This window comes from Hippocampus bargibanti, linkage group LG08 (assembly GCF_051943395.1).
Source record: "Hippocampus bargibanti isolate YZ-2025 linkage group LG08, ASM5194339v1, whole genome shotgun sequence".
Lineage (NCBI taxonomy): Eukaryota > Metazoa > Chordata > Actinopteri > Syngnathiformes > Syngnathidae > Hippocampus > Hippocampus bargibanti.
This window is the reverse complement of record NC_142741.1, coordinates 25,965,496-25,990,533: the sequence shown is the minus strand read 5'-3', so window position 1 is coordinate 25,990,533 and position 25,038 is coordinate 25,965,496. Positions and strand designations below refer to the sequence as shown.

General features: G+C 46.4%; 1 protein-coding gene across 1 annotated transcript in view; it reads right to left on the bottom strand.

Annotated features, from left to right (window-relative positions):
- LOC148894969 (BCL-6 corepressor-like) overlaps nt 1-25,038 on the bottom strand; it is a 61,674-nt gene that overhangs the window by 34,507 nt on the left and 2,129 nt on the right. Inside the window, 1 exon segment of the mRNA XM_089003401.1 lies at nt 24-105. Coding sequence (XP_088859527.1) covers nt 24-105 — 82 coding nt within the window.

Genomic DNA, 25,038 nt, shown 5'->3' with positions numbered 1-25,038 from the left:
AAAATGAACGGTCAGAGACTTACCATGTTTTGCGTGATGTGGTTCCTTTGTCTTAGTTCCAGATTGTTTTGTGCCTCAGCATCGACATCACGAACAGCAGTAACCCTGTGGAGACGAGCAAGTATTTAGCACTAAGTGTCTTGGTTCGGCCACAAAAAGCCCCGTTGTACTCCGACTGCACATATCCGCTTATGGAAATCCCAACGTCAAAGCGCCATTATACTTTAATCACTGGAGAATGAGAGCCAAACAATGATCACAATCACTTCATATTTCTTGGAAGAAGCGGAATTTTGGACAGTGAGCCTTTGGGCTCAATGTCCCAATGGGACAGAAACAGGGCTTGTCCCAATGGGGCAGAAACAAGCTCAACACGGTTGAAATCTTGCCGTGAAGGTCCTCTCCCATCTGTCAGGAACAGTCAACACCATACAAATACCTTCAGCCTGCTCCCCCGTCACCCCTCCCGAATCCTGACCACCCCCCCGGAGGCTAGACGCACATTTCAGAGCTGCCGCCATTCAGTCCCGTTCCCCACACACTGGTTTTTTCTGGCCTCGCTGACCCACGCTCTAGGCTGCCTCAGCCCACCGAGCGAGGCCAGATTATACATCAGAGACGGCTTCGGCGGGGGACCATTTACCGCCCATCGACACTGTAACGGAGATCGGCCAACGCGCACGTGTAAAAGCAGAGCATGCAAACACATCGCTGTGCTCAATCCACAGCAAACCAAAGACATTTGTTGTGAGAAAAAAACAGCGGCGGAGTGGGAAAAAACGGATGAGAGAAGGATTGTTTAAGATCGAAAACAGGCGGGAGAAAAAAGGGGAATTTCATTGGGTGTGAAATGACCTTTAAACCCATTATTAATTGGACTGTTAAATTGATAGGTTACAATTATTCATTTGATTGGCTACGGAAATTAGAAGTGGCCTTTCACACTAATTCCAGGAATTGTATTCGGTGCGGTTTGACGATCGTTTAGACAAAAAGACGAAGCGAGACCAATTGTGATCATTTTATTTTGTTTGCTAGCCATCTTCAAGAACAACCGACGTCATTTTTTTGTTTCCTAGCTGACAGCAGAAAAACGTTTAATAGCATCTAAAATACCCAAAACACGTTTAGTCAAATGCAAAACACCAATCAAAATGACTTCAAGTGTGCTGAAACTGCAAAAAATTGAAACCGGAAGTGGCCAGTTTCTGAAGGTCCCGCCCCCTTGATCGTGGTGTCACGCCAAGACGTCTTGCCTTGCTCCAGAATCAAAACAATGGCTTCAGATTCGGAAAAGATGCTTTCTTGTGACTCATCCAGTTATGAATATGATTCAAATAGTTCTGAAGAGGAAAGCATACATGTTTCCAATCGATTAGAGAAGTTCTTCCGGGTCATTTTGAGGTGTCAGAAATGATGTGTATTGTCCCAGAAAATGCACAAGATGGCGCCACAGCTCTGTTGGAAATGGGCTGATTTGTCTGCTAGGATTTTGTGTCAACTAGTATCAAATAGTAGTCTTGGTGCAAGACACAACGATTCACCATCGCGTTATTTATGTGTTTTCCTTCTAAATTTGCCATCAACACGAAGTTTTCAGACCAAACAAAGTACCGCAAAATGCATTGTGTGTCGCTTTCTCGGTCAGGGGCGTTCCTTCAGTGACGTCACATCAGGAATCGTCACCAACTCAAAAAAAGACTTCCTGAATATTCAGCGCGAGTCTTAAAATATAATCATAATATGTCGTGGAATCTTTGTCAAATACGCTCAGTAGAAGTCATTTGAAGTGATTTTACAAATGATGGACCCAAGTTGTCAGGAGGCGTCCTTTAAATTGATGGTATTTTGTCATTGGTACATTTGGTCATGGAAAAAGCCACTGACAACCACACAACCAGAAATGTAATTTATAGCAACGAATGTGGTTCATGGGCCTGATCCACCTTTGACGTAACCAAAAAGGCTGGATAGCCCAGATTTGTTTTCTTTTTTGCGATGCAAAGCTCTAATGCAATGTACAGTACAGTTTTCCCGATATGTCTTGGCAAATATAAACGTCGCAAGCTTCGAGCTTTTCAGAGAAAACAACCAGAAAGCCAAATTTCAATCCATTTCATTCCACGGTTGCAAAATGACACCAATTTTCTCGGAAAAACGTACAACTGCATTATGGAAAATAAGACCTTTTGTTGATTCCAAGCATAATTTCTCAGCACAAAAGTTTTTTCCCCTTTGTAATGGAATGCTAAAATGGAAACAGCATAATGAGTCTATATTAATTTAAGAAGGTAAAAATGGGAAAATGGCGCCTTACAATCAGTGGGTGAGGCGCTTGTCCGCATTTACCTAGGCGATGTCTCCTTATGAGGACATTTTTTGGCGAGGCGGCCCTAATAAGGCGCAGGAAGAAGGTGGGAGGGCGACGCGTGGCGCGGTGGGGGAGGAAAGAGCCTTTAAATAGTCAAGAGCGAAGCCTCGCCGTGCTCAGCAGTGCTGAGAGCAGCAGAGAAAGCGCTCTCCTCTATCATCCCAGAGGAACGACGCCGAGCCTCGCTGGCACGCCACTTTTATTGCCGTGACCCGAGGCCCATTAATCAGACTGCTGCGGGGCCCTCATCGCGGTTCCTCCCTGTCCCGGGGTGCCCCTCTCCGCCCGCCACCACCTCCCGACGAGTCCAGCCTCGACAACAGAAGCGAAAGGACGTGCGTGCGAGCCAGCCAGCGCATGCATGTGCAAGTGCGTCACTCTGGCTTCCTGTCTGACACGCGCAATGGCGCTAGCGCGCACATGACACCGCCGCGGCAGCTCATCTGGCATTGAAAAAGCAATCTGCGCTCAATGAGACTGAACAAGATAACAAAAAATAAGCCTCTTATAGGAATGTAGACATTTGACGGCATGCTGCCGTGACAGACAAACGCGCAACTTAAGACGACAGCGTGATGAAATGTGGTGGTGGTGGTGGGTAGCATGAACAGGTTTGGGCTCTTGTAGAAATAAATACACACATGCACCAAAGTAGAAATCAAATTAAAAAATACATAAATAGCAATTCACCGGGGATACAGTGATACTTGGCTTTACGACCTGTTCAGTTTACCAACGTTAAATTTATGAAAATTAGCATACAAACTATTTTTCGGATACACACGGAGCGCCACAACGAGTGATGTGTCGTTCGCGAACGAGCCGTTCTCCTAAAAGAAAATGGTAGCCGGCTGGTTTTGGTCCTCCATTCCCCGCCCCCGGTCTTCGGTTAAAGCCACGTGATTGGTCAAGAACGCAGCAGTGAGGGGAGGCGGTTTAAATATTAAAGAGACGACAGAGAGAAAGTGACAAAATGGATAGAAAACAGTGACATTTGGACTCGTTTCAACTTTGATAGTTCAAAGGCAGAGTGTAGACTGCAAGGTTAAAATATCCCATCAATCAGGCTCCACAAACAACCCTCACAAGCCATCTGTACACTTGATGCAAAAAGCTATCAACCCATCTAAACAGAACATAATTGATGAGGAACTAGGTCAAATTATGGCAGAGAAAGCACCTCCAAGGGATCATTCCTCAAGATGGAGAAAGAAGAAGGCTATGTTCCTCATCACGTGTTTCATGCTGATGAAAGCGGCCACTCCATTCTATCAAGCCATCAACAACCACTACAAAGGTCAAAAAACGACTTTATTATTCAGTACAGTTTATTTCTTTAATTACAATAACATAGCACATTTATTATACATAAAATAAGGTATATTTTGTGTTGTTTTAAGGCTTAGAAAATTAGAAAATGATGTTTTATGGGGACCAGGGAACGGATTATTCTCATTTTAATGGTTTCCTATGTGAAATTAATTTTTGGGATAGACACTTTTTGCCTCACACACTCTGTCAGGGAAGCAATTAAGTTCGTAAGTCAAGGTATGTATCACTGTATCCTCTTACTCGTTTGTCTGCGTTTGGCATTGAAATGTTCCCGCGCGGAATGTACTTACGTTGCCGGTGAGGAGGGGGGACACAAAAGTCATTAACGACAACAATTTGCTGCAGACTGTGACAACGCCACCAATTATCTAACGTGCGCACGCACGTGCGCTTCCCAAACGCTGGCGAGCGGCGCATTTCCGCCAATCCCTCATTGCAGCCTCATTGCGTGCACAAATTGCGCACAGTGGGATGAAGCGCCGCTCCATTATCCGTCGTCATTATGGGCTGAGCCGACAGCTCAGGAAAATGGGCGCATCATACTTTGCTAACATTAGAATAATTAGTCGCCATTTATACCACGCTAAAATGTCCATCCAACGCTCGCGTCGCTTGACGCTTCAACGATATTTGGAAGATGAATCTTGTCTTAAATACGTTCAAGAGTTAAGGACCCCGTTTATTGTTGTTTACACACACAAACACCCTTGGAGCGTCAAATTAATCACTTTTGAGGACAATCCCCCCCCCCAAAATGCCAGGATGTTCAGTCATAATCACGGTATCGTCCAAAAAAGCAACCCGTTCTTAAAACTTCAAATTGATGAAAGAATTGTAAAATAAATAAATAAATAAAGTAATATATGGATAAATAAATAGTCACATTGTTCCAACACAACATTTGCGACATCCATTCTTGTATTGTTACAAGTAAAATGATAAAAGAGTTTTTCAGCTTTCAACTGCGTCGTAATGCTCATTATCGCCCCCCGATGGACTGGAGGATGACAGAGATTATTATATTTTTTTTATAGATCTCCGCATTTTCTTCTCCTTTTATATTAATAATAACAGATTTCCTTTATAAGCACCTTTCAAAACTCTGAACGTCATTTGACAGTCACAGGATAAGTTTTTCTGTGGGTGAGCAGCGGCAGCCACATGCGCCAGCGTTCACTCAACCCGGAATAACTCGATTAAATAAAAAGTTAGTTAGCCAGCTAGCTAATAGATAACTGTCTAGATTATGATCAATGAAACACACTTTACAAATATTTTCTACAAACTGCAAACAGCTCATTTATTTGCATCTTGAAAAGTGGTCTGCGAAATAAGGAGTTCAATGGCCGAAATGTCAAAAGAGAAATGGCGGCAAACTATTTAGCTGTGGGACGATGTGTTCTCAGGCTGTTGCGCAAAGCGGCGCAAAAGCATGAAACCGCAAATGTCAGAATTGCGTCGAGTGAAGGCCCGTTCACATAAGTTGACGTTAAAATATAAAAATCGACAAAGGTTATTCAAAAGACACGGCTGAATGAAGAAAACAAGGCGTCACATATGCATGACGCTTTTTTCCCCCCAAAATGACATTGCCAAAATCTGATTTGAGCCAGACTAAAGCAATAATTTGATTTCCTCCAACACCATGTTGACATCTTGCACGCGGGAAGGAACCATTCCGGATGAGGAAAGGACTTGGTGGCGGGGTAGGCGCTTGGGGGATGGGGTTGTCGACGCACGTCCCTGGCAGCAAACAACTCCCGACGGCCGTCCGATCCATCACGTAGGCCGGCCGACAGCAGGCGGACAGGCAGACAGGACGGGGGAGATAGCGGGGGAGGAATGGGGGGTAGCTAGCGGTCGTGCTGCGTTTATAAAGCAGACCGCAGCAGCGGAGCTCCGACGCGCGTCATTAAACAGAAAAACCACTGGGTGTTTTTTAGACGAGTCGCGCCGGAGTTCACTATTGAAAAGAACAGGTCATATCGTTAAAAATGGGAGGGAGGGAGGGAGGGAGGGAGGGAAGGAGGGGTTTAGAACGGCCTGCCGGCCTCATCCCACTGATTTCCTGCCTGTGACAGCAGCGACTTGAACTCGCCGTGACCTCCATCACCGGAACAAACAACGGCGCCGCTCATCATTTCCTCCTGGGCGGAGGCCTTCTAATTCCCCGCGTTGTGGTCGCAGAGGGGTGGAGGGCGGCGCTCTTAGTTAGCTTGTGTGACGCGCCACGACTTTTATAGCCACTCCAGGGGGAAATTACGCACAAAAAGGCAACGACACATTTGATGTATCTGCGAGTCTTCATGTGCGTGCGTGAAAGGGGCAATCTGGGTCTGGTGCGCACCGAGATCGTGACGACGCCCTCCCGCTGGGTTTTTTTTTTTTTTTTTTTGTCCCTGGAGCCCCGCCAAGCGCACTGAAGCGCAGAGCCGCCATCAACTATGGGGGAGGAAGGACGGGGAGAGGTTAGAAGAGGGGGGGGGGGGGGTGCGCAGTGTGACGCAGGATAATCTCCACAGCGACGGGGGTGGGAGGCTCGGATGGGAGGAGGCTATGCGGTGGAGGGGGATAAACAGGGATTAAACGCTGTGCACGCACACACACAAATCAGAGGCCTCCATCTCGCCGCCGCCGCCGTCGTACGTACGTACGTGTGTGTGGGAGTAAGACAGGATTTTCGACACACGCGTTCTACTAAAACGCTCAAATAAGCGCACGGAGGAGAAAGGCGCACTTAGCGTGCACGCTCCTGTCGACAACATTAACACCTTGGCGCCATAAAAGGCCGCGTGGCCGCCTTTAATTGTTATTGATCATCAAGCTGACGTGTGCCAAATGGTGCGATTGATCACCCCCCCCCCCCCCTACTTTTCGCCTCTAACTCCCCCTCCGCCATTTTCTGCCGTGCGTCCGTTGCAAGGAAAAAGAGGCAAAATCCACCTTGCTGTTTAGAAAGCGTATTGTATTGTATTCCCCACCCCGCCCGCCATGAGTTGGTTTGGTATTCGCGGTTTGGATTTTGAAGCGATTATTTATTTTTAAGGGTTTTTAGCGTCGCCTATAAAGGCAAATCCAAATTTTGAGTTGTATAGACCATCCGTCATCAAAAAGAGAGGAACATTTGCAGAGCTAAATCATTCTTGTCATCCTCCAGTCCATCGGGGGGCGATAATGAGTAGTACAAAGCAGTTGACAGCTGAAGAACTTGGTTTTCATTTTTACTTGTAACAATACAAGAATGGATGTCGGCAATGTTGGGTCGCAAAAAGAAATGTGACTTTTTATGTATTTATTGTTTTATTGAACAATTCTTCGATCAATTAGACGTTGTGAAAAATGGGTTGCTTTTATTTTGACGATCGTGTTTGAACAATCACGGCCTTTTTTAGGGTGTGGGGGATCTCCTGGAAGGGAAGTATTTTCAGATCAGAATCAGAATCAGAATCAGAATCAGAATCAGAATACCTTTATTCGTCCCGCAATGGGGAAATTTGCAGTCATCAAAAACACTGTTCATATGCAATTTTTCGTTTGAAATAAGTTATCTCTACCATCACACATCGGTGTCAAAGTCAAGGCCCGGGGGCCAAATCTGGCCCGCCGCATCATTTTACACGGCCGGCGACAACAAATGAAAGTTGTGAAATTCCATGATGCTTGCTGAAGTCCGAACCATAATTTGGAATTGCCCTATGTAAACTACAAATACTTTTAACAAATTAATTTGTGCGCTCTATATGTAAAATGTGTAGGGGATTAAATATTGTCATGGATTCCCCAAATCCATAACGGCTCCTGAAGAGGAAACCGTAACTCCGATGTCGCCTGTGGCAAAAAAAAATGAGTTTGACACCTTTGCCATAACGTATTGGCTAATTTCCTTTAGCGGGGGGTACTTTGAAGACATTTTTGTCACGGCCCATTCTTCAAGTTACTATAAAAAGCGCAAGAAAGAAGATGTCCAGGTTATTAGGAAGGAAATTTTGGTTGGGATTTGAGCGGTGGAAGGATCATGATTTAGTTTCATGGCATACGTAAAACGCAGGCGGCAGGCTGGATCTGCCCCCTTCTGGGACTTTTAGTTCACATTCTTTGCTTTTTTTTTGCAGTAAAATAGAATACTAAGGTGAAATAAAAAAAGCTACTTTGAACTGCTTGTTTTGTTTGACTTTAGAGGAATATCTTTCCAGAAATAATCATACCACTTTTGGGCCACTTGACTTGGGAGCTTGCACAGCGCTGTACATTTGGGGGAGGCGATGGGGGAAGAACCACGACGCTGGAAGCAAGACAGATTCGCGTGGAGCCGAAAGGGAGCCGGCGGCGCCTCCTCAGCTGTCACATTATTAGCGAGCACGCTGTAAACAAGGGGCCCCCACGTCCTCCAGGCCCGCTGCACAGATGCATTCAAGTCGCTGCACGGTTCAGCACCGCCATCCCCGCTCCCCCCGCTTTCCCTCGCCTCTTCTCTGCCGTCAACAACGGCGACATTGTGATTCCGCCTCCCCCCCCCTTCCCTTCACTCCCATTCCCTCCCATGCTGACACCGGGGCCTGGGCGGCGGCCGCTGAACCGGCTCTATTCATGGCGGGCCAAATGGGAACTAAATGGCTCTTTATGTCAGCAAAGGCTCCGATTGTAATGGGGATGCGCTAGGCAGGAGTGGGCCAGCATTTTAGCCGAGCTTTCTTGACTTTGCTTTGAATACGCTGCCGCCGCTTTCAGGCTGGATGGTCTTAATTAAAGCGCGGGGTGCTCAAAGGACCATCCCGCCTCCAACCCCGAGCGCCCTCGTCGAGAGATCACTCGGCCGCCTTTTGGAACAGTGCTTTAGCTTCAATGGGAGCCTTAATTATTGGGGGGCTGCAAAGGTACATTGGGGCCCCGTGAGCGTTCGCGCCGATGACGTCACTTGCCGTTTCACGGTTGGATGCGACACTTTTCAGAGACATAACGCGCCGTCTATACGCCACAAGAAAGGTGTTTATCCACTGGGTTGGTTTAACTCATTCACCGCCGGATAATGTGAGTCCGCTCCAGTGCCAGGGTTTATATCATATGTCATTTCGAATTCCAGGAGCCACACAATATTGAGTTTTAGGACTACATAAACATTCAATGCAGCGCGAGAAACCTTAGAGTCTCTTCTTTCATTAAAAGAAAAGTTAATTCCTATATGATATGGGTCTGGCGTTATGTGGGCTTGAAATGAGGGTGACTGTCCAAAATACAATGCAATACTACCTCACTTTACATGCATTGTCTGTTGTCAATTGTATGTCTTTTTAGCCACGTTATAAGTGCCTTGCATGCCTTGCACGCTGGGTGCGAGAGGACATTAATTTCATCTGTGCTGTATGTCAGGCATAATAGCATATTTGACAATAACGCTGACTTTGACCGACTTTGACTACACAACAAGCTTCAAAGTGATATTCGCTTATCGAGTAACAGAAAAAAATCAGTCATCATTTTAAAAGCCTTTTAACCCAATGCATAGACACAAAAGGTTGTCGTGAGGGAGGGAGGCAGTCCATTATCCAGGGCTTTAAAAAGGTTTCAACAAAGCAAGTAAATCCACGTTTTGGGACATTTGGTGGAATTGCGATCATTATGGATCCCTTCATGCTACAAGTGAGGGTAACAGTATCGAAACAATTCCAGCACGAATTTCTGAAAAGGTGATTTGAAAAGTGTCAGCTAAACGTCACCCGTCAGAAATCATCAGTTATTCTTCTCTTATCTTCTTTCCATTCAGATTTGGCAATTTGATGTAAAGGTGCCCGCTTCCGATCACAAAATTGATTCCAAAAGGAAAAATCTTTCAGGCGCGTGTTTGTAGAGTTTTGTCTGCAATTTTCAACCTTTTTATACGCTCAACAAAGCAAGTCAATAGCTTCCATACATAAATCACACAGCACAGATGAAATGTAGCGAGCCCTAACACAAGGGGGCAGCATTTGCATTTTCTCCATGTTAGCGCTTTGTTCCAGCTTCAGCTGTTGTTAAAGCGCTATATAAAGCAAAATGTACATATGGCATTGTATTTTTTTACAGCTGCCCTCATTTCAAGCTCAGATAACTCCAGACCCATATCATTTAGGAAATAACTTTTCTGATGAAAAAAGAGACTCTTAGGTATCATGCACTGTTTATGTAGCCCTACAACTCAATATTCTGTGGGTCTTGCAATTTGAGTGAAAATGATTAAAAAAAAACTGGCCCTGGAGTGGACACATTATTGCACATCGTGTGGTAGTGAATGAGTTAAAACAAGCTTTTTTTTATAATCCATTCTCAATTAGAAGCGCTCTTGAGAGCACCGTAGTAGCGGTCCGACTAGTTTTTAAAGACAACGACAACAAAGAGAAGATTCATCTTAATTTGTCATGTATACACACACACACACTTGCCCAAAATTTGACCTCTGTATTTGACCCTTCACAGTCATGGACACCGTAAAGACAAAGGGTTAGTGGGATACAATGAAGGAGGGGGGGGGTGTCATTTAGCACCCCCCCCCCCCCCCTCTTGCTCGTACAAGGTATCGGCGTCTTGCTCAAAGACACGACAGCCGTTGCAATGTGTGTCTGGGTGGATCGTCTTGAACCGGCGTTTCCATGGCGGCAGTTGACAAGCCCATTTTTGTACACGTTTTAAGGACAACCAACACCATTTTTTTGTTTCCTAACTGACATCTGAAAAACGTTTAAGAGCATCTAAAATACCCAAAACACACAGGCTGATATTTTTTAGTCAAATGCAAAACACCAATAAAAATGAGTTAAAGTGTCGCAAAACTGCCACAAAATGAGCTCGGAACTAACCCTTGCTACTCCTTCGCAAACTGCATTGCTCCAGAATCCAAACAATGGCTTCAGATTGGGAGAAGATGCTTTCTTGTTACTCATCCAGTTATGAATATGATTCAAATAGTTCTGAAGAGGAAAGCATAAATGTTTGCAAGTCCTTCCGTATCTTTTCGAGCCATCTGGACTCCAATGTAGCGCCCAGAAAATGCACAAGATGGCGCACTAGCTCCGCTGGAAATGGGCTGATTTGTCTACACAACTTGTCCGGAGTGTCGATTGTCCTTTAGGGAACAGCAAACAGTGTTGGAACGCACTGCAAAATTATTTTCTTTGTAATTGTAGTCATTGTCGCGCGGTGGAGAGTTGGAATTTATACAGCACAGATCACGGGTGTCAAAGTTAAGGCCTGGGGGCCAAATCTGACCCGCCACATAATTTGATTCGGCCCGCAAAAGCAAAATCTAACTTGTGAAATTCCATGATGCTTGCTAAAGTCTGAACTAAAATTTCAAAATGTCCCGTGTCAACCGCAATAACAGTCGTTACTTTTGACTTCAAACAAAAAACGAGTTTGACACCCTCGGTATAGATCAAAGTTGGTTGGAGTATTTTGAAAAACAAAAGCGAAACGCACTGCGTGGTGGAAAGAAGGCTCGTACTGTTAAGTCGGCGGGAGCTTTGCACGCCGGCCAAGTCAGGTGGAAATATTCAACGAGGCGATACACATTCCTGCTGAGCGCAGACTGCGGGCTTGCGGCCAACGCGCCGTTGTGCGCAGGCAGGATTACGTCAGGAATATGGATGCCCGAGGCTCCTGCTGCTAAAATTAAAAGTGGGCCCGACCAAGACCAGCCTGCAGAAAGACCGAGAGACTCGGCAGCACGTCCGAATCAATGGCTCGACCATCCAGAGGAAGGACGCTTCAAGGACAAACGACACCATTTTTTGTTTCCTAACTGACATCAGAAAAACGTTTGAGAGCATCTAAAATATCCAAAACACGCAGGCTGATATTTTTAGTCAAATGCAAAACACCAATAAAAATGACTAAGTGTCCCAAAACGACCACAAAATGAGCTCGGAACTGGACAGATTCAGAAAGTCCCGCCCCCTTGTTCGTGACATCACTATTGGTCACACACTGCCTTGCTCCAGAATCAAAACAATGGCTTCAGGTTGGGAGAAGATGCTTTGTTGTTACTCATCCAGTTATGAATATGATTCAAATAGTTCCGAAGAGGAAAGCATGGAAAGGACTCCAATGTAGTGCCCAGAAAATGCACAAGATGGCGAACAAGCTCCGTTGGAAATGGGCTGATTTGTCCGTTGGGAATTTGTGTCAACGTAAACCTTCTTTATGCGCGTTACCGCAATAGGCTGCGACACACAACGATTCACCATCATTTTATTTATGTACTTTTCCTTCTAATTTCACTATCAACACTGTGTTTTTAGACAAAAAAGTACCCAACATGCATTATGTGTCGCTTTGTCGGTCAGGAGTGTTCCCTCTGTGACGTCACTTCCGGCATCGTCATCAACTAGAAAAAAAAGACTTTTTGAATATTCAGCGCGAGTCTTAAAAGGTCAAATATAGCTATATGGTGTGGAATCTTTGTCAAATACGCCCCGTAGAAGTCATTTGAAATTATGGACACAACTTGTCGGTTGTCCTTTAAGACAAAGCGTAGGTAATTACGATACGCCATCTTGTAAAGCCACACGTGTGCCCGAGAGGGGTTAAAAAAATAGAGGACGGGAAGACGTGCCATCACGTGAGAGGACCGTCTGGGTCCGAAGGGGGCCGCGTTGGTCCCGCTCGAGGCTGGCGGGAGGCGTACGTGCGTGTGGGAGGGGGAGGGCGGCCGTCACATCTCCGCAGGGAAGCGCCGCGAGCGCTTCAGACCGCGTCGAAACAAAAAGCTTTGTGGAGCGAGGCGAGAAAAGAGCGGGTGAGGGAGGGAGGCGGCGGGGGGGAGGGCGTCCGCTCTCCCGTTTCATGGCGAGGTCCCGGGAGGCCGGCACGGAGCATAGCTTCAATCAAACCGTGACGTCTCCTCCGGGAGCTGCGCAGCGGCGCCTGGAAAACCGATCTCTCCTCGGCTTTTGTTCGCACGCAGACCGCCGAGGCAGCGGCGAGGCGAGCCTGTTGTCTTCCATCCAGGCGTGACGAGGGAGGGGGGGGCGACTAAAGGGGAAAAAAAAAAGAAAAAAAAGGAGCCCGCGCCTCCGACTGGAGACATGAAACACAACGCCGTCCTTTTCGGATTGTATTAATTTGGCCCCCTCCTCCTCCTCCTGTTCCGCCTCGGCTTACTTGCGGAGCGCTGCCAAAGCGCCGCCCGCGTGCTTTTATTGATGCGCTCAATCAGGGGGAGCTATTCCGTGCGTGGCCCTTATTGATTCCAGATTAGAAAAGCGGACAAACAGAAGGTTAATTGCTTTAAAATAGGGGGTGAGCACGGTTGGCGCTAAACGGCGGCGCGGCGATTCCGCACCTTCGCCTGACGCGCCTCCTTTGGAAAAAAAAAAAAAACACACCGACGATTGCCCGATTTACATAAAAATAAAAACATTCCCAGTGTGCGTGCACGAACCCCCGCCCCCGTCAGCCGAGTGAAAATATGCTCATTTGAATTAATGTGGAAAGATAAGCCTCAGACGCGTGATTGCGTTTTTATAATTAATAGAAGTCAGTTGTGCTAATTGAATTAGCGCATAATGAAGCTACTTTAGCTGCAAGTGGGGAAGGGGGGGGGGGCTGAATCACCTGGAAAGTACACCATTTCCTTGACAAATAAATGCATTGTGACGCAATGTGTGGGGTCATGTGACGTGACAGCAAGTCAATTCCCCCCCCCCGCCCCCTCAAACCCCCTCGTTCCAACACCTGGAAAACACATCAGGCCGCAGTGGAAAATGACAGTCGCACTATAAATAAGCAAGGCAAGAAAACGGCAAGAATGTGCGCGTCCCAACGAGCAAAAAAACATTCCCGTTTGTCGGCTTATTGGAGGGAACAGACGGGATGACATTTGACAAGGGATTATTTTGGTAGCTGCGGATGACCTATGCCTGGATGTATTTTGGCTAGCAACACCGGAACGCTGAGCAAGATGGCAGCCTGCGTTTGAGTCATCAGCAGCGGCAGGCCAACTGCTACAAAAAGTTGGAGGGATCATAAGCCGCCGCCGCCGCGCATATAAATAAACACCAAGAAGCGAGCCAAACTGCCGGACTGTCGGGCAGACAGGTGTGCAATCTTGCATATCTATCTGTGTGTGTGAAGCAGGAAGTGACTGCAATCTTGAACAATGCCATGAGGCCTACCCAAAGCTTTAAAGGACAACCGACATCACTTTTTTGTTTCCTAACTGACATCACAAAAACGTTTTATAGCATTTAAAATACCCAAAACACACAGGATGATATTTTTACTCAAATGCAAAACACCAAGTGTCCAAAATCTGCAAAAAAAGGAACCCGAAAGTGGCCAGTTTCAGAAGGTCCCGCCCCCTTGTTTGTGGCGTCACTCCAAGACGTCTTACCTTGCTCCAGAATCAAAACAATGGCTTCAGATTCGGAGAAGATGTTTTCTTGTTACTCATCCAGTTATGAATATGATTCAAATAGTTCTGAAGAGGAAAGCATACATGTTTGCAATCCATTAAAGAATTTATGCCATGCCATTATGAGGCAACATTGAGGGGAGATGTCTCAATGAAAAAGAGGCCCAAAATGGCGACCTGCAGTGGCCACCTACGCTTCCACAGGCTGATAAATTACTTATATGGAGCTTGGACACCCTCTTCTGGCGGCTTTTGGGTGCAACACACGGTTTTCAGACCAAACAATACAACAAAATACATTGACGTGATGGAAGGACTGCTACAATGTGTCCTTTTTTCGGTCAGGGGCGTTCCTTCAGTGACGTCACGAACGGACTCGTCACCAACTCAAAAACAAGACTTCCGGAATATTCAGCGTGAGTCTTAAAAGGTAAAATATAGCTGTATGCGGTGGAATAGTTGTAAAATACGCTCAGTAGAAGTCATTTGAAGCCATTTTACAAATTATGGCCGCAACTTGTCCGGACACGTCGGTTGTCCTTTAAGATCTTTGAGTGCGGATGCTATTTCCACAATATCGATTTACCGCCAGCAGAAGTCAGCGCGGTAGCGGCTTAACGTTAACCTTGCCAAACTACACCCGGCGTTAAAGCGAGGTTAACCCTTACGGGGGAGGGAAATTGTTCTTGTTCGCAAGAGCAGATACTCAAGTCATGAATCACGTCGTTTTATTCAAAAGAAAAATCACGTTGGGGAAATTTTAGTGGAGGAGATTTTACACTAAAATATGAGGCTAACGCACATTAACAACGAGGATAAATGTTAGCATTTTAGGGTCTTTATTTGGCCATATCTCCTTAGGATTTTCCAAGAACTGTATATCAACCCAGCATCCAAATAAAAAACAGGTTTTTAATGTCATTAACTCATTCCCTGCCGGACACGTGCAAAAATGTGTCCACTCCAGTGCCAGGGTTTTTGTCATTGTCATTCAAATTACAGAATCTTCAGTTTTAGGAGTACTTAAACACTCAATACAGGGTTAGAAACCTTAGACTCTCTTCTTTCATCGGAAAAAAAAGTTATTTCCTGTATTATATTGGTCTGGAGATATATGACCTTGAAACGAGGACAGATGTCCAAAATACAATGCCATATGTACATATTGGTTTATATAGCGCTTTAACAACAGCTGAAGCTGGAACAAAGGGCTAATATGGAAAAAGGGAAATGCTGCCCTCTTGTGGAGAAGAAAAAAAACATTGCCATAGGCTATGGCCAGCGCTTTATCGGGACCCAAGCATGAAAAAAATAAAAAAATTTGGGAATATCACTGTCATATTTTCAATTCTCGAATAAATTTGTGAATGGCAGCGAATGAGTACAGCCAAGTGTGTTTGTCACAAATAACGAATGTCTCTGCCATATTTCTGCCACCAGGTTCCATCATGAGCTAGCTTGAAACACTCGAGCAAAAAAAACAAAGCAAATCAATGATTTGAATAAAACAAATTGCGTCGTATCCACAAAGTTGACCATTTTTCCAACATCCGCATTGTTACGTGTAAAAGTGTTGCGGCGCGATAAAACACCGCCAGCCAAATGTGAAATGAATCTTGATTAGCTTGTTGTCCACTGCCGATCACTTCAGATGAATGATCCAGTCGCGACCATTAGAAAACATTAACGTGTTTCTTTCCGATAATTTGTAAAATGGCGTCAAATGACTTCTACCTTCTGAAACTGCGCATTTTCGGGTTCATTTTGTGGCACTTTTGGGGCACTTCAAGTCATTTTTTATTGGTGTTTTGCATTGGACTAAAAATATCAGCCTGCGTGTTTTGTCTATTTTCGATGCTATTTTCTGATGTCAGTTAGGAAACCAAAAAAAAATGGTGTCGGTTGTCCTTTAAATGGCAACTATTAATTATAAAATAATGAAGTCAACTTTGTTTCAAATGGTCACCGCGGTCATTTTGTGTCATACCGTGTTTCGTCCTACAATAAATTGCGCAGTATTGTAAGATGGCTGACGACTTCTTTGCGATGTATTTTGTTGTTAGCGAACAACGTTCAAGTCCGCGCTGGGCTTTCACACACCCAAAATTGAAGTAAAGACAAATGGTTACCGTGTTATTCTAATTTCCCATTTAGCATTTCGTTTCGTTGAGCCGATCAGAATAAACACTTTACGGGAAAAAACAAATCATGGCGGCTTAGCAGTTTTGTTCATCTCTTTGTTGATTTCTTGCCTTCAAAAGTAGTCTCGCCTTACTCTTTACGACCCCCCCCCCCTCCCGATGTCAAGGTTTGCTTTAAGCACATTTAACCTTTTATTCATGCGTCAAAGCCCCCCCTGCGCCTCCGAGCCCCCTTCCGTGCCTCCATCACTTAATCCTCCCCCTCGTAAAAAGCAAAGGTCCCAACACGAGGCCCCCGGCGCTCCCAAACCTGCCTCGCTGCAGCAGACGCGTGCGTTTACAGCCTTCGCCGCTCCGACGTGGATTGGTTACTTACGTGAGGATGGAGGCGGGGGGGATGGGCGCCTTATGGCCCCCTCCCTCACTCAGCCCGTTAATGAGCTGGAGCCAGCCAATACGAGGCGCATCGATCGTCCTAAGAGAGCGTCCCCCTAATTAGTGCCCGGGTGGCTGGAGGACAGAAGGCGTGCGGGGTGGCCCGGGACGTCGACATGACACGTCGGGTTGATTGAAGTTCAACTCGGAAGAAGAACTAGTTCACCGTGATCGTTGGCGCCCGCCTCGCGCGCTAAGCCAAAATAAAACAACAATGGAAGAGGGGATGAAAGTGGCTGAGAGCTCAAATGGAGATTAAGTGACGAAAATAGAGGCGAGGTGTTTTTTTTTTTTTTGGGGGGGGGGGGGGGGGGGGGGGGGGGGTCGTACGATCCAGGGGGGACGAGAGGGATTGGGATGAACCGCGGCAGGAAAATGGAGGGCCCCAAAGTCACAAAGAACACACCTGCTAGAGCTAGACCTTGATCCACGCACGCACGGAGTGTCTGTGTGTTGTGTACACAATGCTCCGCGGGCACAAGTTTCCCGAAAAGCTTCGGGGGAGCTGACGAAAGCCGCCGATCAACGTCCGCTGCCGTCCAAACAAAACATACGCGCACGCGCTGCGGGTGACGCATCACGCGCACGCGCCGCGGGGATGCCCTCCAACTGAACCTTTTTGGCAGGGCGAGGCTGGCTTCCGTAACCTTGTTTTTTTTAGCGGCACGGGTTCCGTGTGCGCGCACGTACACGCGCACACAAACAGGCACGCGCGCGCGCGCACGAGACACTCGGTCACACGACACGGAGTGTGAAAACGCTGAATTTATTCACCGCGGCGGACCGCCTGGCATTCGCTTGACAGGACATCCGCGGGGGAGCCGCCGGGGGGCGGGGGGAGTCCAAGCTCACGGCCGGACCGGACCGGACCCGACCCGAGCAACCTCGCTTGTGTGTGTGTTATTTCTCGAGCACACGCCATTGCCCCGCCGAAAAACACACAAAGACCACCCTATGCGCTATTCTTAGAAGTGGGCCGTTCCGCTCACAAGCACCGAGCGACAACCACCGTCGCCAAGGCAGACTTCTTGTGATTTTTTTTCCGAGTCGTCACGAGGTCCCTTAAGGGGGACTTTCTTTTATTTCCCTCTTTCTCTTTTCCACGTTGACGCGCGCAAAAGTGGGACATTCGAACAACGATTAAAAACAAGTAGAAATATAGCGTTGGTCTCACCTGGGTAATTCCGCGTCACTTCCAGCCAACCTGTGCCGTTTTTTGTCCTCTTTGCCAAGTGAAAAAAAAAACCAAGTAAAAGTGTCGATCCGGTTATCCACTTAAAATCAAAGAAAACTAGAGAAAAGTCATCCTTTGAAAAAGATGGAGTTTCAAATTGTCTTTCGAGGGTGATTTTGTTGAGTTTAAAATCCCGTCAGGCTTGTTTGAAGTGTCCGCGAGGGCGCCGGTCGGTCGGCCGGTCGGTCGGTCCGCCGAGGAGATACAGGTGGCGACGACGTCCGAGGAGAAGGAAATTAACTGTGCTCGCTCGAAACTCGCGGCGGTAACAGCAGCGGCGCCATGTTAGCTTGGAGCGGAGCGCAGCGCGCAGTCGTACTCGGCTCGTGGATCCGTCAGTCCATGGCGGGCGGGCGGGCGGTCTGGCGGCCGGCCGCGCGGAGCCCGTCCGTCGTCTCAGTCTCGCCGACGGAGAGGGGGGTTGGCGTTGGCTCCGGTCCGGAGCTACTTTTCTCTGGCTCGGTTCCCCCCTCCGGAAAGCCACCGGAGAACAATTCGAAGAAGCCGACAAAAGACGGCGGGAAGGGAAAAAAAGGAAGCGTTGCTGGTTGTTAAACCCGAGCAGCCCGGTCGGACGGAGCCTAGCGCGGAGCCGTACGTACGGACGGGGAGCGCCGCGCGGAGTGCAGGCGTGAATGCTGTCGAGACCGAGCTTCGCGCTCCACTCCCACTCCCACTCGCGCAAACTCTACCCAGAAGGCCAGTCGGGAGACCGCAATTAGCATAAGCCTCTAAGCGCACGCACGCACGCACACACACGAACGCGCGCGCGCACATCAGAGAGACGCTGACGCACACACGCGAGCTCCGCGGAAAGTGGAAACCAGCAGTAGGCGGGCGAGCGAGCGAGAGAGCGAGAGAGAGAGAGAGAGAGCCAGGCAGGCATTTAGCGGCACAACATGAAAGTTGCCGTCATTACGACGACAAGACAAACGGAATCGAATGGAAAAGTGGCAGGAAAGCACGAATACAGCGCAATTGTTGGTGGGACTCCATTTGAACAAACTATTTGTTTAACGATACATGAAAAAATGGTTTTCATTCTTTTATTTTGAAATTATACAACAGAATAAGAATAATAATAATAATAATACCACTGCGACCCGAATGAGGATAAAGTGGTCTGGAAAATGGATGGATAATAATAAGAAGAAGAAGAAGAAGACGAATAATAATAATAATAATAATAATAATAATAATAATAAGAAGAAGAAGAAGAAGAAGAAAAATAAAAAGAATAATAAAAAGAATAAGAAATATCATTTATCAGCGCCATTTACCAACTCCCAAGGACATTTTACCGTCACATAATATTTTTTTCTAATATAGAGTTTTTGTGTCTATTTTGGGAAAAAATACTGTTAAAACATTTTTTTTTATTAGTTAAAAAAGTATAAATTATATTATAATGAACTTTGTGTGTGTGTAAACTCCCAGTCGTACAGGAATGGTCCATCGATGAAAAGGTTTCTTCAGCCGTCATCTGTACTTCTTTGAAGGTGTCGGACATTTTGCTTCTTATCCAAGAAGCTTCGTCAGCAAACTAAAGTCTTACTGGTAGTTTCGGACACACACACACACACACACACACACACACACACACACACACACACACACACACACACACACACACACACACACACACACACACACACACACACACACACACACATATATATATATCTCCCTACTGTCCAGACACTCTGCTATGATGTGTCCCTGCTTTCAGGTTGGAAGGGAAGCAACTAGCCTTTTTGGATTGTAAATTATAAAAGAGGACAGAGCGCTAAAAACAGAAGTCTTTAGGATACTTACTTTTCGATTCTAACCACCCTCTACAACACAAACGGGGCGTTATCAGAACCCTCCAGCATAGGGCTCAACTCAAAGTGTCGAAGGTAATCCAAAAAAAAATGTGGTTTTTTTTAATTTAAATCTCTGTGTTAACAAGAAATAGGAATGTCCCAAAAGTATGAAAAATACGTTGAATACGTCACATAAAAAGCCATTTCAGATGAAATATTACCCTTGACCAAGGACAGCTATCAAACCAAGTCTTCTTTTTAAAATGCTTTCCAATGCAGTGTGAAGGCCCTTAATAAGGTGCCTTCTCAGTAGCGTGGCGGATGTCGAGGTAATGTGATATTTGCGTTTCCCTCCCAGGCTGGAATTAAAAAGACACACGGCCATGGGGGAGGAAGGATTTCTTCAGGCCGTCAGCTCGTCACTGGAAACGCTGGATTGTCCGCACGTCGGATTAGCCAAATTTGCAATTTAACACGGCCGAGTGAGGTTCCTGTTCTTGATGCTTATGGGATGCCAGTAGGCCAAACACTTGAAATCGTCTCTACCTTTGCCAATGGGAAAGCCTCGTGGCCTGCCGCAGGAGGTGCGACGACAGTTCTACGCTGCAGTCATCCAATCGATCCCGCGATCTTCCATCGTGGTTGGATTCGGGGCCGCCACAAAAATGGCCGAAAGACGACTTCAACCGACAGTTAGGACGGCGGGAAAAAAACAAAAAATCATTGGCACTGTCCTAACCCCTTTCGAGGACTTCCACACTGCAAGAACCCAAAAAGGGCACGGAAAATCCCACTGGACCTTGTGCACCCTGCCCACCACCTTTTCCAGAGAATCCCCTCAGGCAGGCGCCACCGATCGACGGTCATTTGTTGCATCAAAATGACATATAGACACAAACAAAAGAAATACCATTCCAACTTAAGTGCCCTTGAGCAAGGCTGTTATTATTTATCTGTTGATTTTATGGCAAAAAAGGCCGCATTATTTGACTACATTTACATTTTGACATCTCCAAATAAAGGGACATTTTTCCCCCGAAACCCGGAGATCAGCGGAGATGGAAGGGGGGTAGGGTGTGTGTGTGTTGTGGGCTGCCGGGGGTGGAGGGGGTCTCCGCTCAAGGCTGGGCCACATCTGTTAAGGCTCCCATGTCAAGTGAAGGAGGAGGAGGAGGTTGAAGCCTGAGGTGTGTGCGTACGATGGGCCTGCGTGTTCACGGTGAGGCGGACAGACGGGCAGGAAGACAGGCAGGAAGACAAGACAGGCAGTCGGGAGCAGAGGAGGAGTCGGAAAAGAGAAAGACTTGGCAAACAGAGGCTCTGGCTGCTTTTTTTGACCACAGCTGTTGAAAGTAGACGTTGCGGCAAGCAGAAAGCGCCGCTCTCACGTGTGCCAGAACAAAAAAGGGAAGGATGGCGGGGGGCGTCGAGGGCCAGCAAAGCTCGACTCCGACGGCAAACTGTTTTGCCGTCGGGAGTTTTTTTTCCTTTTCTTCTTTTAAAGTGAGCATAGCGACGAGAAAGGCGGGTTGGGGTGGGGGATGGGTCGTCGGCTGGCTGGCTGGCGTGCACACAATAGTGCAACTTGGATGAAACGCCTGAGCAAGGACGCGCTTCTGTCCGACTGGGTTTTCGTAGACAGACGGCATCGATCGCCATTCAAGCGCCGGCCGGCTGAAAATTGCTGTCATGTGCATGCCGTGCCACTAGTTGGCGATGTCACAGTTTGGTAAGTCAGCGTCTACGGGATTTCCCCATTGTGGGACTATGAAAGGCTCGCTGATTCTTTTTGATTCTGAAATGATGCTTACGAGTAATATTTTAAAGGTTTAAATACAGATAATGTTGATCCCTGTTGACAAAGACCAGCAATAGCGAGCGAAAAGGCTATGGTGTCAATTTTAAGCCGGTCATTGGTGATACTGTGACATTTGTGTACAACTTTGGAGGCTTCAATTCTCTTAAAGGACAACCGACGTCACTTTTTTCTTTTTTAACTGACATCAGAAAAACGTTTTATAGCATCTAAAATAGCCAAAACACGCAGGCTGATATTTTGAGTCTAATGCAAAACACCAATAAAAATAACTTCAAGTGTCCCAAAACGGCCACAAAATGAGCTCGGAAATGGGCAGATTCAGAAAAGTCCCGCCCCCTTGTTTGTGACGTCACGCCACGACGTCTTGCTTTGCTCCAGAATCAAAACAATGGCTTCAGATTGGGATAAGATGCTTTCTTGTTACTCATCCAGTTATGAATATGATTCAAATAGTTCTGAAGAGGAAAGCATAAATGTTTGCAATCGATGAAAGAAGTCATTCCGTATCAATTCGAGCCGTAAGGACTCTAATGTAGCATCGCAGAAAATGCTCAAGATGGCGCCCAAGCTCCGTTGGAAATGGGCTGATTTGTCTGCTGGGAATTTCTGTCAACTAGTATCAAATAGTAGTCTTGGTGCAACACAAAACGATTCACCGTGGTGTTATTGATGTGTTTTCCTTCTAATTTTGCCATCAATACGAAGTTTTCAGACCAAACAAAGTACCCAAAATGCATTGTGTGTCGCTTTCTCGGTCAGGGGCGTTCCTTCAGTGACGTAACGTGAAGACTCGTCGTCAACTGGAAAACAAGACTTCCTGAATATTCAGCGCGAGTCTTAAAAGGTAAACGATAGCTATATGCGGTGGAATCTTTGTAAAATATGATGAGTAGTAGTCATTGGAAGCCATTTTACAAATTATGGACACAACTTGTCCAGAGGCGTCGGTTGTCCTTTAAATGAAATAGCATGTTGGGCAATAAGTTAGCATGTCTGCTTTATGGCCTTGAGGTTCGGGATTTAGCCCCGTTTCAAGTGAAATTGTCACCCCATCGCATCGCTCTGGATATGATTCCGATCCACCTGCGATAGGTGAAAATCCGCAATAGAGTGAGAGCAGATGAAATGAATTTTCTAGACAGACATGTTGATATTTCCCCTTGTATGAATTGCAAAACTGCAAATTATGTGTGAAAAAGACAGTTTTTTTCCAAGCGGAAAGAAACAGTCACTGGCATTGACACACTTCGCCTCTTCTTTTTCTCTTTCCTCACGTTTGCTCATTAATTGTCGCAGGCGGGAAGAATAGTCACTTGCTGTGACATTTACAGTCATGGCTGGTGAGCAGCGTCTGCACAAACAAACCATCGACAGCGTAGCCACGCAGCCACCAAGCCTGTTGTTGCTAGCCCAAATGAAAAAAAAAAAATGTATAAACCCCGGAGGCCATTTTGAAAAAGGGCCTCCATTTTGGGTTGTAAAATGGCGACAGACCAAGTGCCGTTTCCTTTATTGTCACGTTTACGGATGGTTTTCGCAAATGGTTCCATCCTCATAAAATGTCTTAAAACTTCAAGTCTGGAAGAAAGAAAAAAAAACTGTAAGACATGGGCATCGTCTTAATTTTTTTTGATCCATTTTAAAGCAGCACTTCATGCAGTTCTGCCAACATTTTCAAGTGTGGCACCACTTTTACCCCCCCCCCCCCCCCCCCCTTGGCAACATGTCTTCATCCTCAGCCATGTTGGATCTCTTCCCTATTTCCCTTGCACTGATGTCTTATTTTTTTAAAGATATGCCAGCCCTCTGTGCTAATATGTCACGGGTGTCTGCTGTCACTTGAGATGAGTGTGCTATCATCATGGTTGAAAGCACGCCAACAAGCCTGGATCCTTGGACGGTTGTGGACTCGAAGTTTCGGGGACAGTCCTCTTCTTCTGTAGCGGGTGGTGTCACATTTAGAAGTTAAGGGTGTCTGCTGGTCTTCAGTAGGAAGGCTCCTCGTTGGAAAACCACTTGGATACAAAGCCCCTCCCCCCCCTGCAAGAGTCAGATTTGGCCACCATGCCTTTTCCAGCTTGAGGTCAGCCGCCTCTCTTGTTACAGGTGGTTTCAAACGTTGCGAGTTGGGAGGCAAGTCGACCTCCGGTCAGAACGACCCTTGGAAAGATGACCCCTGGTACAAGAGTCTGCAAGGCAGAGTGAACCGGGGGCACGCTGTGTGGGGTCGTTATCACTCTTTGTACAGAAGGGGAGGGAGCTGGAGTCAATGCGATTGGACACAGATTCCAGCTACCAAGTCAGATTCCTTGGCTTGCAAACTTAATTGGTTCCCAAACAGAGTGTGTAAGGCGAAAAGTGTGTATCCCAAAAATTAATTTACCATAGGAAACCATTAAAGTGAGAAGAATCCGTTCCCAGGTCCCCATATAACATCATTTTCTACTTTTCTAAGCTTTAAAACGCCACAAAATATACTTTATTTTATGTATAATAAATGTGATATGGTATTATAATTAAAGAAATAAACTGTACAGTATAATAAAGTCGTTTTATTTACCTTTGTGATGGTTGTTGATGGCTTGATGGAATGGAGTGGCCGCTTTCATCAGCATGAAACTCTTGATGAGGAATGTAGCATTCTTCTTTCAACATCTTGAGGAATGACCCCTTAGAGGTGCTTTCTCTGCCATCATTTTACCTTTTTCCTCATCAATTGTGTGCTGTTTAGCTGGCTTTTGTGGGTTATTTGTGGAGCCTGATTGATGGGAATTTTGACCTTGCAGTCTACACACTTCCTTTGAACTATCAAAGTTGAAACGAGTCCAAATGTCACTGTTTTCTATCCATTTTGTCACTCTCTCTATGTCGTCTGCCTGTCTCTTTAATGTTTAAACCCCCCCCCCCCCCCCACTACTGCGTTCTTGACCAATCACATGGCTTAAACGGAAGACGCCATTTTCTTTTTGGGGCGGGGAATAGAGGAACAAAACAAGCCGGCTGCCATTTTCTTGTAAAGAGAACGGGCTCGTCCGCGAACGACGCATCAGTCATTGTGGCGGCTCCGTGTGTATCCCGAAAAATAGTTTGTATGCCAAGGTAAAATTTTCATCAATGTAACGTTTGTAAACCGAAAGTTTGTAAGCCAAGGGGTTCGTAAACCGAGGTTTCACTGTAGCTCGATTGTTTGCAAAAGTGGTTAGGGCCTTCGTGACTTTGGCGTAGAAAATAGCCACCAAAAAAAAGGTCCAATAAATAGAGAAAAATCCCAGCAGATCCATTTTTTTCCCAAAAGAGCCTTCATGTTTCCCCCCTCGTTGTCATCGGTCAGGAAATACTCACTGGAAAACTGCATTTGAAAATGACCGTGGCTTTCTTCCGCGAAAGAGGGAAAAAAACCCACCTTTGCCGAGTGCTGGACGGAGACGCATCAACAGCTGCGCTTTTTACGACCCTGAGCGACGTCGGCGGTTTGGAAATAGGCCGCACGTGTCTCTTTGAGTCGGCCAGCACGAAT